This window comes from Trichechus manatus, unplaced genomic scaffold, assembly GCF_000243295.1.
Source record: "Trichechus manatus latirostris isolate Lorelei unplaced genomic scaffold, TriManLat1.0 scaffold00103, whole genome shotgun sequence".
Taxonomy (NCBI): Eukaryota; Metazoa; Chordata; class Mammalia; order Sirenia; family Trichechidae; genus Trichechus; species Trichechus manatus.
The window spans coordinates 2,588,543-2,602,641 of NW_004444039.1; the positions used below are offsets into that span (position 1 = coordinate 2,588,543).

The 14,099-nt window shown below is 45.7% G+C and overlaps 1 protein-coding gene across 1 annotated transcript in view; it reads left to right on the forward strand.

Annotated features, from left to right (window-relative positions):
- The window catches only part of PHACTR1 (phosphatase and actin regulator 1), a 322,629-nt gene that overhangs the window by 160,148 nt on the left and 148,382 nt on the right, over positions 1-14,099 (forward strand). Inside the window, exon 3 of the mRNA XM_023737446.1 lies at positions 2,562-2,642. Coding sequence (XP_023593214.1) covers positions 2,562-2,642 — 81 coding nt within the window. The remainder of the gene's footprint in view (positions 1-2,561; positions 2,643-14,099) is intronic.

Sequence of the window (14,099 nt, forward strand, 5' to 3'; positions counted from 1 at the left end):
ACCACTGCGCCACCAGCGCTCCTTAAGTTGACAATAGAAACTCAACCCATAAGATTAGATAGAAACCTTAGGGGCAGTAAATTTATGTTAATGGGGGAAGAACAACTCAGAAAGGGAGGGTGAGAATGGTTGCAAGACTCTAAGCGTGTAATCAAATGGTACATGGAGGAACTGCTGAATTGGTGTGTGTTTTGCTGTGTATATTCTCAACAACAACAAAATAAATACAAAGAATGTTAAATGCCTTCCATTTTTAGAGCCTTGTCATTTTTCATTTCCATTTTAACAACCCTCACAAGGCAGTATCAGGGAACAAACAATCGCGTTTCCCTTCTCCAGCCATTTCCCAAGTCCTCCTCTGCCTGGAGGACATCCTTCTGTCCCTCTGCCACCATATCATGTCCTTTGCTGGGGGTCATAAAGCTCCTTCACCCGTATTGGCTTCCTGGGTCTGCTGTAGCAAAATACCACAAACTGTGTGACTTATAGGAACAGAAATTTATGGTCTCACAGTTCTGCCGGCTGGGAGTCTGAGATGAGGGTGTCGGCCGTACAGGTTCTTTCTGAGGCGTCTCTGCCAACTCTGCTAGCTCCAGGCATGCAGCATCATGTGGCGTCCCTCTTCTCTCTGTCTCTTTGTGTCTCTTCTCTTTTATAGAACACCACACAGATTAGAACCCACCCTACTCCAGTCTGACCTCAGGTTAACCTGCGAACATCTTCAGAGACCCTGTTTCCAAACAAGGTCACGTTCACAGGTACCAGGGGTTAGGACTTAAACGTATCTTTTTGGGGGACACAATTAAATCCCGTAATAACCCCCCAAAAAACAAAAAAAATTCCAATTTCTTCTACACCTGTCTTTAACTCTCACCCTCCCATGTAATCCTCCTACCCTCACTTTTGTGGGTCTGTATAACATTTGTTTTCCTGCCCTATACCACTTATTAGAATTTAAGAGAGGGAGTTAGAATATTTTTTAAAAGAATTAAACAGTAAATTCCAAAGTAGATAACAACTCAGTGAGTCCCAACCTCTGAACCTGTTTATTAAACTGAACGACTGGGCCCAGCCATCAGAGTTTTCTCAGACTGGCAGAGGGACCTGGCTAAGATCACATAGGAGAGGGTCGCAGACTTAAAATCATAATCCAGGATTCCTTGTTTGCTTTCTAGTTCTCACTCGTTTGTATTGTTTGGATGAAATTCTGTTGAGCCGTGTGTGTGAGTGAGTGTGTGTGTGTGTGTGTGTGTGTGTGTGTGTGTGTTTAATTAACTCTGTATCTGGGTTTGTCTGTATAAGTTTCCTTATTTTATAACTGACTCCGTAAACATAACCATCTTAGTCATCTAGTGCTGCTCTAACAGAAATACCACAAGCGGATGCCATTAACAAAGAGAAGTTTATTCTCTTACAGTCTGGTAGGCTACAAGTCCAAATTCAGGGCGTCAGCTCCAGGGGAACGCTTTCTCCCTGTCGGCCCTGGAGGAAGGTCTGTGGCGTCAACCTTCCCTTGGTCCATGAGCATCTCAGCGCAGGAACCTCAGGTCCCAAGTACACGCTCTGCTCCCAGCACTGCTTTCTTGGTGGTGTGAGGTCCCCGTGTCTCTCTGCTTCTTTCTCTCTTTTATATCTCAAAAGAGATTGGCTTAAGACACTAATCTTGTAGATCTCATGAATATAACTGCTGCTAATCCATCTTATTACATCATAGCAATAGGATTTACAACACAGGAAAATCACATCAAAGGACAAAATGGTAGACAATCATACAGTACTGGGAATGACAGATATTTTGGGGGACACAAGTCAATCCATGACAATAACTCTGTTTCCAAAGGATGCAGAGATTCTCAAGCTGATAAAAGCAACCTAAATACTGTCTCACCTCCTCCGCGCGGTGTTGACGGAGAGACTGAGATGCCAGCTGTGGCAATAGATTCTTTATTCCACAAGCTCTGCTAATTTCCCTCATTTTGGTCCTGCCCTACCCAGAGCCCCAGCCTGCCCCTCTGTGCCGGCTCTCACTTCTCCGCAGGCCTTATTTCCACCTGACTTCCCACCCTCATGCCCACTGTTCCAAGAGGAAGCGCGCGCCTCCCGCCTCCAGCGCGCACCTGCCTGCGCTCAGGGCTCAGGTGCGCAGGGCCTGGCGGAGGGGCCTCTGCTGTGGGAACACTTCCCTCCTCGCTCAGCTGCTCCCACTGGGACCCCAGCAGTGGGGGCAGTGGGTGGGCTTCCCAGGCAGGCCACCCCTCCTGCGTCAAAACCCACAGGCCTGTACAACCCAGAGAGCAAACTCTAATGTAGACTGTGGACCTTGGTTAATAGTAACGGGTCAGTGTTGTTCATCCCGTGACATGTGTCCCACAGGAAGTGAAGACGTTGGTGGTGGCAGGAACTGCACGGGGGCGTGGGAGTGTACCAGAACTCAGCACTTTCCGCCCAGTGTTTCTGTAAACCTAAAACTGCTCTAAAAAATAAAATGTACTAAGAAATTTTTTTTTTTTTTGGTTTTAATGTGTTGCTTACTGACAGCTTCTTCTCCGCCTTTCTTGCAGCCCTTGAAAGGAAAATATCCATGAGGCAAAGCCGAGAGGAGCTGATAAAGCGAGGGGTCTTGAAGGAGATCTATGATAAAGGTAAGAGGGGCTGGTCCACCCCCCAAGGGCCAGAAGCAGTGTCGTGTAACCTGGGTGCGCATGTCTCTGCGTGCAATTCGGTTTTCTGTATCAATTTGTTATCAGGACTTAAAACTCCACACACTTCTGGAGAGAAAAAGAGCATGGCACCTCGTTCAGATGGTGCCAGAGCTCTCAGCGTCCTGCTCAAACCAGTTGGCGTGGAGTTGATTCCGAGGCATGGTGGCCCCATGTGTGTCAGAGCAGAGCTGTGCTTCCTAAGTTCTCTAGCTGTAGAAAGTAGCGTGGAATAGTACAGCTCTGCACCCCACCTCCAGGCGTCCTTGCCATTAGGGCGGGTAAGAGCTGTGCCACTTCCTGCTTGCATTTCCGGTTGACAGTTTGTGCTAAAAGAACATGCTTCGAAATCTGAATGGCAGCAGGAAGCCCCATGACAGGAAGGAACGAGGTGAAAGGAGCCAGAGCAGCGAGGATCCACGAAAACCAGGGGACCGAAGAGAAGGGTGGGGAGTGAGAAACACAGCTTGCTTCCCGTGTCAGAACTCAAGCTGAGCGGGCAGAAGACTGGCCAAAAGTGGCAGACTGACTGCACTGTCAGAACGATAAGGATTACATTGACTATCAGGGATGGATCTTTAACTGGAATATCTGATTTAATCATCTGGCCCGCCAGATCGCACCAGTCCCAAACGATAAGAAGACCCGAAACGGACAATTACTATTGATGACTGTAACTTGATTGCAAGTGACAATCTCTTATTTCATTTACAGCACCAACAGGGAGTATGGTCCTCAGAGGGCAGAGAGAGAGAACAAGCAAGCACGAGCTCAGTTCAGAATAGCGAAGCTCTTAGAAAAGAGAAGTGAAGAATGCTTAACGTATAAAGCACCGCATGTATTCAGCTTTAAAGATAGTAATTCAATAAGCAAAGCACACGATTATTTACTAGCAAACAGCTGTGGACACATGAGCAGATCATCTGAATCACTGTAAATATTATCATTTAAAAGATCTTATGTGTACAGTTGTGTTTTATAATTTTCTCCAATTTCTTATGTTGTGGGGAGACAGACTGCAAAGAAAAAAAAAAATCTGAGGAGGAAGTTCTCGATGCTGGTGGATTTTTAACATTTGTCTTGGGAACGCCTAGTGTCTGAGTGCCTAAGCAATAAATTCACCCCAGCTGTGCGGGTTTGAACATGAGCAGACTCCCAGGCAGTACCTGCATAGTTCCCAGAGCCACATCAGTTTTCCTAGCGTCAAGTGGTTTGATACTAATACTGAAAAAAAAGGGCGCTTTATTGCTTTCCTCTAATAGGTTGCTTGGGAGTGGGTGGGTGGTGCCAGTGGTTAATGAACTCAGCTGCTAACCGAGAGCCTGGCTGTTCGAGTGTACCCAGCGGCACCTCGGAAGAAAGGCCTGGAGAGCTACTTCCCCCAAATCAGCCACTGAAAACCCTGTGGAGCACAGTTCTACTCTAACACACATAGGGTCACCAGGAGTCGGAGTCGACTCAAAAACAATGGGTTGTTCAGTTGTCCACTGGTAGAATTCTCGCCTTCCACGCAGGAGACCCAGGTTCAATTCCCAGCCAAGGCACCGCAGGCACAGCCACCAGCCATCGGTCACTGGTGGCTTGTGTGTTGCTATGATGGTGAACAGGCTTCAGCGGAGCTTCCAGACTAAGGCGGACTAGGCGGAGAGACCTGACAATGTATTTCTGAAAAATCAGCCAATGGAAACACTGTGGATCACAGCGATCCCATCCTGTCGTGTATGGGGTCACTATAATTCGAGGCCAGCTTGATGGCAGCTAACAACAGCATAGTTATGAGAGCTGTCTCAGGCCGAGGAATCTTTCTGATGAGCCACTTTGTCCTTCTACTCCTGAGTAAGGCCACACCGGAATACAACTCAGTTGGTTAAGCTAAAAGATCCCTAATTTTGTCACTTCTCCAATGTCTTGCTTTTCTGTTTAATCTCCCAAGCCCTCCCTGGTATCGAACTTAAATCCTCATGCTTCGTCCTAAGCTCCCTCTCCATATCACCTCCAGTAGAGATAGAAGATTGTTGACTCCAGGTATAATATTATATGACAAGCATCCAGGTACTTAAATAAATGTTACTGTCACCGCTAAAGCCTGTTCAGATCCAGTTAAATAATCCCTTCCTCTCTTTCTTCTTGCAATCTTTATGTCTCTTGCTGTAAAATTTCAATGATACTCTAAAGTATAGAATGGATTTTACTATAACCAGTTATCATCAAATTGATTCTGACTCCTGTCAACCCCATGTGTGTCAAAGGAGATACTTCATAGGATTTCTGTGACTGATTTTTTGGAAGCAGGTCACCAGGCCTCTCTTCTGAAGTGCCTCTCTGGACTCGAACCTCCAGCTCTTCAGTTAGCAGCCACGCACGTCAGCTATTTGTATCACGCAGGGACTCCATTACACTTAACAGCTGGGTTAAGCGAAGCATTGCCTGAGTGACGTTCTGACTTAATGGAAGAAATCATAGACTCTTAGAGTCTCATTTATAGGAAAAGAAATAGAGGACCATTCATTGTGGCTTGTGTTGGCCAGAGCCTCGCAGGCAGATAGGAGTTCCCGCGAGCGAGGCTGGGCCTGGTGCACCGTGTTCGTCTGCGGCGAGCACAGTGCCGGACCCAGAGCATGCCCGCAGTCCGTGGTGGTGGAGGGAAGGACAAGCCTGACCCTCGCCTGTCGCTTGTCACCACAACATCCTGCTTTATGTTTGACTTCATACCTTCCGCTGTCTGCTGTCTTCTGTGTTTGCAGGTAGACTTTCCTTACAGGAGCCCTGGTGGCGCAGTGGTCAAAGCGATCGACTGCTAACCGAAAGGTCCGATACCACCAGCAGCTCTGTGGGAGAAAGACACGGCATTCTGCTTCCACAGAGACTTGCAGCCTCGGAATCGACTTGACAGCAGTGGGTTTGAATTTAGTTTCAGTGACTTTCCTAACTAGCATGCGAGTTCCAGGAGAACAGGGGCCTCATAGGCTTCCTGCTAGGTCCCCCAAGCCTAGAAGAATGTCTAATACAGATTGTTGTTGTTGGTAATTGCTGTCAAGTCAGCTCTCACTCATGACAACCCCACGTACAACAGACCAAAGGTTGCCTGGCCCTGAGGCCATCCTCATACTTGTTGGTGTGCTCAAGCCCATTGTTGCAGCCAGTGGGTATTTTGAGTGCCTTCCACCCGAGGAGGCTCATCTTGCAGCAGTGTATTGGATAATATTCTGTTGTGATCCATAGGGTTTTCATTGGCTAGTTTTCTGAAGTAAATTGCCAGGCCTTTCTTCCTAATCTGTCACAGTCTGGAAGCTCTGCTGAAACCTCTCCCCTATAGGTGACTCTCCTGGTATTTGAAATACCTGTGGCTTCGCTTCCAGCATCATAGCAACACACCAGCCACCACCGTAGACAAACTGATCCGTGGGTGGCGGTGACATACATCAGGCTGTCAAAAGTATGCACTGTTGGTACGACGGGAAGAGGAAAGGAAGAGACGGCCCGAGATTAGAAATCCAGTGCAAATAGTAGGTGTGTAGGTTTGTGGTTTCTGTGTGTTTTCTGATAAAAGTATCCATTTTATAACAGAGTGGGTGTTAATCAATACATTGCATCGCATTGTATTATATTACATGGACACTGGGATCAGATTGCCTGGATTCAATTCCAGTTTCACTGCTAACTAGCTATGTGGCTTCAGTCGACTTGCGTAACTTTTCGGTGCCTCTACTTCTTTATCTTCAAATGGAGATAAAGTCGCTAAACCAAAAACCAAACAGTTGCTGTTGACTCTGACTCATGACGACCCCGTGCGTTACAGAGTAGAACTACTCCAGAGGGTTTTCAGTGGCTGTAATCTTATGGAAGCAGATGGCCAGGCTTTTCTTCCGCAGCTCTGCGGGGTGGCTTCGAACTGCCAACCTTCTGTTTAGTAGCTGATGGCAAACCAAAGCCCTGGCTAAACCAAACAAAAAACCCATTGCCATCGGAGTGGATTCTGACCCACAGTACCCTGTAAATTCTCGAGAACTTGAGATACCATTATTAGTGATAATCTCGTCATCATCATCATCCCGGGTACTTTTTCAAGCCCTATTTGTGCCTCACCCTAGGTGACCCTTTCAGTCAGCCCAAGAGTTAGTAAGAGGGGACATTACTGTCCTCATTTGTCTGAGGATTAAAAAGATACAAAGATCTGCAGCCTCCTCAAAATAAGTCTTACCCATGTCTGTGTCAAAACAAGAACCCAGGCCCCCTGAGGCCTAATTTAATTATGTTGTCTTACCTCTACCCGCCCCCCTCAGAGCCCCTAAATGGGCCATTTTTCCTGTCATTCAGCCTTTGCTTCCGCAGCAGCATTCACTTTGCTGTACCTGGGATTCTGGTGGGTAAAAGCAAATAAAATTTCATTGTTGCAACCCGAGGGAGCAGCACGTGGCAAAGAGACATTAATAGTTTTTCCAGTTGTTAGTTCTAAAGATAAATTCCATAGGTTTGGGGAAATCATTCCATATTATCTGGCGGATAATTCCTCATTTTGTGTACCTGACTTTAGTTACCTGGCAGCAAAAGGGTTCCACCGGAGACGCGTGGCCCCTGACAGCGGCTACGCTGATTGGTAATTACTGTCAGCGGATCGGTGGTGCAGCCCCACGTCTGGGCCTCTGCTCACACTGCAGTTACTCCATGTGCGCGTGATACTGCTAGTGTGGTGGGAGGCAGTGTGCTGTCTTTAGTAGAGAAGATCATCTCTTGCAGTCTTCTTCACATTACTAATTTTGCTTCATAACAGCCCCCTCGTTCACAGAAAGTATAAACATAAACTGTAGTGATTTGAAATCTGTAAGTCTTTGGGCAAGGTGAAATCAGAATTAATGGGGTTTTATTTACTCTGACAGATCTCCTCAGAAGTCTTCATATTTTTTTAAGTGGGTTCAAATCCCAAACTAGTCAATAAATTCAAATCAGGGAGAATGAAAGCTTAGGCGGAAGAGAGAGAATGATCTCAGATGCTTGTAGAAAGGTGCACGGTAATCCTGTATTTAACAGAACATGTTAGAGGTTAGAAGCATAGCTATTCAGTGGCTTATATATATATATTTTTTTTTCCATTTCGTTTTCATATCCAGTCACCAACCAACCAGTTGCCAGGAGCCAACTCTCACGGCGACCCCTTGTGTGTCAGAGTAGAACTGTGTTCCACGGGGTTTTCAATGGCTGATTTTTTGAAAATAGATCGCCAAGGCTTTTGTTCAGAGTGCCTCTGGGTAGACTAGAACCACCAACCTTTTGGTTAGCAACAGAGCGCGCTCTTTATAGCACCTCAGGACTCCCAAGTTTCCATATCGAACCCTGTAATTTTAGAGTCAGAACGAACTTTAGGTAAAAGTTGAAAAATACAAAGAGAGTTTCTGATCTCTGGTTGTACTGAGGTCATGTAAGAATGCAGAAACTTTGAAAACAACATCTCTAAGAGGAAATGTTTAAATTACACTAACAGTGGTGAGCGCAGAGGTGTTAAGCTATAGATTCTTCCCTGCCACCCCGTTTTTCACATTTTCTACTCTAGGGTTATAACAGTTTGGTGAAGAAAACATGTAAGCATTAAGATGAAGCCTCAACACTGTAGTAGAAATTTTAAATTGTGGGGAATAATCTAGAATTTGATAGACTGCATATTTTTAGCTATTTATTCCCCAATCTTGTGGCTTATTTATTTAAAACATTCCCTCGGACTTCTGGAACACTAAGGCCTGCGGTCCGCTGGGCTGGTTGACCCTTTCTTTAGCTGTAGTAATCCAGTCAGAGCAGCCAGCTTTGCTGCCGGTTGGACCAGGCAAGCATTTGTTCATTCATTCATTCATTTGTTCATTCATTCATTGAGCAAATTTGTGCCAGGTGCCTCCTTTGTGCCTGGTATTCTTCTAGGTGACACTACAGTGATAAACTCATCTTCTCAGAGTTTCCATTGTACTGAAGGAAACAGGAAATAAGTAAACAATATACAGTCGGGGACCTGTGCACTAGGAAGAAAAACAAGGCAGCCGCAAAGTAAGGAAATGATCAGAGGGAGTTTTGATTTTTAGATAAGTGCAATCATGGATGACTTCCTACGGGAGGTGATATTCGAGCAGAGACCTAAATGAAGTGATTGGGCTGCTGAAACAGGGGCACAGGCACCCAACTTTTAAAACTGGGTTCTGCTGCTACTTTAAAACAACCTAATGACCTAATTCGCGAGCTCTTGGGTTCTTTAACTTGACTGAGTATGTTCCTTTCAAGGCCTCTATACTGCATTTTAAGAAGCCCTGGTGGTACAGTTGTTAAGCGCTCAGCTGCCAATCAGAAAGTTGGTGGTTTGAAACCACCAGCCTCTTCACGGGAGAAAGATGTGGCAGTCTGCTTCCCTAAAGATTTACAGCCTTCCACAGACTGCATCAGCCTGAGACCAGAAGAACTAGATGGTGCCCAGCTACCACCAATGACCACCCTGACAGGGAATACAACAGAGAGTCCCTGTCAGAGCAGGAGAGAAGTGGGGTGCAGAACTCAAATTCTGGTAAAAAGACCAGACTTAATGGTTTGACTGAGACTGAAGGGACCCCAGAAGACATGGCCCCCAGAGTCTCTGTTAGCCCAAAACTAAAACCATTCCCGAGGCCAACTCTTCAGACAAAGATTAGACTGGACTATGGGACATAAAATGATACTCGTGAAGAGTGTGTTTCCTAGCTCAAGTAGATACATGAGACTAAATGGGCAGCTCCTGTCCAGAGGTGAGATGAGAAGGCAGAGAGGGTCAGGAGCTGGTTGAATGCATGCAGGAAATCTGGGGTGGAAAGGAGTATGCTGTCACAGTATAGGGAGAGCAGCTAGGGTCACATAACAATGTATGTATAAATTTTTGCGTAAGACAGTAACCTGAATTGTAAACTTTCACTTAAAGCACAATTTAAAAAAAAAAAAAAGATTTACAGCCTTGGAAACCCTATGGGGCAGTTCTACTCTGTCCTGTAGGGTCACTATGAGTCGGAATCGACTCGACAGTGATGGGTTTATACTGCGTTTGCCTCTTTCAGCTCTCTGTAAATCAAATCACCTCGCCCCTCTGCTCAGAGCTCTGTAGTGGCTCTCCAGTTCACTCCGAGAAAATTCCAACTTCCTATGAAGGCCTCCAAGGCCCTACAGGATCTCCTTCCAACGCCTATTGTTTACTTTAACTCTCTGGCCTCGTTGTCTTTAGCTGCCATCAAGTTGGTGACCCCGTGCACAGCAAAATGAAACACTGCCCAGTCCTGCGCAGTCCTCATGATCGGTTGCGGATGAGACTGTTGTGATCCACTGGGTTCTTATTGGCTGATTTAGATTACAGTTCTTTCTTCCTAGTCCATCTTAGTCTGGAAGCTCCTCTGAAATCTGTTCAGCATCATAACAATATGCATGCCTCCATTGACAGATGGGTGATGGCTGTGCATAAGGTGCACTGGTTAGGAATCGAACCTGGGTCCCCTGCATGGAAGGTGAGAATTCTACCACTGAGCCACCAATCCCCCCCTCTGGCCTCACTTCCTGCTAATTTCGTCTCCAGTACAGCCCGACTTCTAGCGCTTGTTTGCATTGGCTGTTCTCTCTTCCCCTAGTACCTACATGGTTAACTCCTCCTTCACGTCTTCCTAAGATCTCACCTTCTCAACGAAGCTCACCCTGGGGCCACCCATTTAAAACTACCATCCCCTTACATAAGTTCTTAGTCCCCTTACCCTGCTCCACTGTTTTCTTTCTTTTTTCTATTGCTTATCATCTTCAAACATGCTCTATAAGTTACGTATTTATCACATTAATTTCTTTCTTATCTCTTCTCACTGAAACTAAGTTCCGGCAGGGCAGGGATCTTCATCCGGTTTGCTCACTGGTGTAGCCCGAGAGCTTAGGACAACGCCTGGGACATAGTTGGTGCTCAGGAAATGTTTACTGAAAGAACAATCAATGGGAACACGGAGCTATTTCTGCATGTTCTCACGGCCTGGTTTATTTGCTTGTATCGGCAAAATCCAGAACACTAGTGACACCGATCCCCTTGCTTATTCGGTTTTATGGTTCATGAAACTTTATTGCCAGTTATTTAAATAGGCAATATTCTACTATTATATATTCATGTGTGTGGGTGCCAAATAGCCTACTTTCAAATAATGATTTTTTAAGTGTCATGGGGAAAAATACACCAAAAAAGTGACCTGTGTGGCTATTAGTAAAATAGTGACGATGTATTTCTCAGACTCAGCAAGGATCTCGAGAAGTCACCTGGCCTTGCTGCTGTTACAATTCCAGTGCAGACATGAAGCAGCTGAAGCCCAGAGACAGTATCAGCTGCCTAAGGGCACACGGCCAGCGAGTGTGGACTCTGAAATCTCTGTTAAGGCCATGTTTCCTTCATTTGGAATTTATAGAACACAGGAAATTTTTGTAACATGTTGCATATGGGTAATCAGAACATTAATAAATATGAGTGTGATGATTGCAGGAATCTCTATAAATGCACGTAATGCTGTATTTATCGACTATTAGGGATAACAGTGGAGGTGGTACTGTATTTTCATTACTGGATTTCTCAATGAAACCTCAGTTCCATGCCAGTGTCACTTGGCCTCATATAGTATGCATACGTTTTAATTACATAAATGACACACATGGAGAAGGAAAGGAAGACCGTTTCCCTACCTTCGAAGGCAGCGACACTGCCCTGCAAGTTATACAATTCCACACCCTAAATGGGAGCACACAGCTGGAAGGGGCGGTGGCTGGCAGTGATGTGCAAACAGTGAATCCCTGTTGTTCACGGTACTTATGATCCATAAGGAGCTCTGGTGGCACAGCGGTTAAGTGTTCAGCTGCTAACCAAGTGGTGGGCAGTTTGAATCCACCAGCTGCTCCTTTAAAACCCTGTGGGGCAGTTCTACTCTGTCCCATAGGGTCGTTATGAACCGGAAGCAACTGTGAACGGCAACGAGTTCATGGTCCATAAAGTTGCTGCTAATAGGGAAATAGCGAATACTGGCGGACGGCTCCTAGAGGAAGTATAGGGTTAGGTTCCTGTGAGCCTCCAGTCACAACATTTTCATCAACTGATGACTGTGTAACCATGTTTTATATGTGTTTCTGTTTTTAAACACCTTATTTAATATATGTTGTTGATTCATTGACATTGAACTCACAGCCAACAGCGCTGTAACGCACGTCTAAACCAAGCTTTTCTAAAACACGCAAATGTTGTCTGTAAGACACATCCCAGCCTTCGTGCACTACAGCTAGCACAAGAACACGAGACAGCACTACACATGGGGCCGTTTTAAGCAGCAGAATCGCCAACAAAAAGCACAAAAATGTGAGGAAAAAAAATGTGGCAGTAAATAGACCACGATCAGGATACTTGATTACAGCATGAGAGCTGAAACAAGCAGGCAGAGCGCCGCTTTGTTCAACCTCAGCTGGAAACATGCGCGTTGGGCAGCTCAAGTTTTTCACCGCTCTGCGCATGTCTGTAAATGACCGTGAAAGTGAAGTGGGTATTGACTTAGGGTTGCAAATAAACTGTAGCAAGGGGATGAATTCACAAATACAGGAGCCACACATAATGACAATCAACTGCAGCTGAGGCAGCCGCAGCTCACCTAGACCTGGTGGCAGAGATTAACACGCAGGAGGGGAATGAGGAGGAGGAGGGCGCATGGCTGCAAGGAAGGAAGGAATAGAACCGATTCGTGCCAGTGAGCGGCTTTACTTCTCACTGGGAGCCGGAAGTTGCCAATCACATTCTGCAGCAAATAATAGCATTGAGGTGGTCTTTTTCCTTACTCAGGTTAGAGCAGCATTTTGGAAGGCATTATTTTTAACCAGCAACACAAACCGAAGCTCCCTGAAATGGACAACTCTTTTATGCAGAGGCTGCGTTTTCCATCCTCTGACATTCAAGAGGAAAAAAAAAAAAAAAAGCTGATATTTAAATTAAAAGGTCATCATCTTTTAAAAATAAAAATTCTCCTACTACATAAAAATGTAATAGGATTGAGCCTTTTTACCTCCCGCTCTTTATCTGGTATCACAGGTGTGTAGACGTTATGGGAGTTTATGGGAAGTGCTTTTCACAACCTTTACCAGGCACTGTTCTTAGCTATTTCTGACGTCTCACCTAGAAATGGCAGCGTCTGAAAGCTGTGATTTTGAGTAATGGTGTGAAAATGAGAAGAGTGTTTGCTTTCAGCGTTAACAACATACAATCATTTGCGTAGCACCTAACCACCTAAAACAATGAATTGCCCTGGTGGTGGAGATCGAAAGTGGTTTAAACAATAAAAGCTGTAAAGAAATTGTGATACAAATTATCCTTAGCAATACTTCTCTGAGAAAACCGCTATCCCAATCCAAAAGAATGAATGAAATTTTATTTTAGCAATGAACGGTATTCCCAGGTTACTTCGTTAATGTGCTGTGTGTGTGTTTTGAGCACCTGTTGTGGTGCAGAAGGCCCCTGGCTGGCACAATGGTTTGTGCTCGACTGCTAACCTAAAGATTGGCAGTTCAGACCCACCCAGCAGTACCACAGAAGAAAGGCCTGGCGATATCCTTGTGTTGCAATTACAGCCAAAACAACCTCTCTGGAGCAGTTCTATTCTGTAACGCATCAGGTTGCCATGAGTCAGAATTGACTCAATAGCAACTAACAACAACAAATTATGTTGCAGGCATCATTCTGGACGCCAGGAACACTAGGAAGGACAAGACAACCATTCTCTGGCCCTCAGAACTTCCAGTCTCAATTGTGGGTCCAGGTAGATGGGCAGTTACCACTGGGAAAGTTCAGAATGTTCTGGGGCACAGCGGAGCGTCCCCCACCTAGGCTGGGGACTTAGGGAAGGTATCTCGGGAGAAGCAGTGTCTTAGAGGAAACCAGAAGGAAGGGTAAGAATTATCCTAAAGAAGATGGGATGGGGAAGAGGTGTGTTCCAAGCGGAAAGACTAGCCTATATGAAAGCAACAAGTCAAGAGGAAGGGAAGGAGAGACAGTGTGCGTTCAGTGTGTCTGGAAGAAAAAAGGGAGTCAGAGCACATCCTGCAGGCAGTGAAAACTACATTCAGTTGTTTATTCTTCACCCTGAGAGCAGTGAGCAGGAAGAGTGTTATACATGATCAGATTTGCAGCCTCATCACTCTTGCTCCAGGCGAGAATGAATTGGAGGGAAGACAAGACATGAGTCAGGAAGCCTCATTAGCAGACTGTGGCTGGGATTCAGATGATCTGATGGTGGGTGGCAGGAATGTGGGTAATAGGGTAAGTGTGGGGGGATAGAGAAAGGGGACAGATTGGAGAGTTGTGGGAGAGGAGGTCTGTAGAACCCTGTGGCTGATTAGATCTGGGGTGTGAAG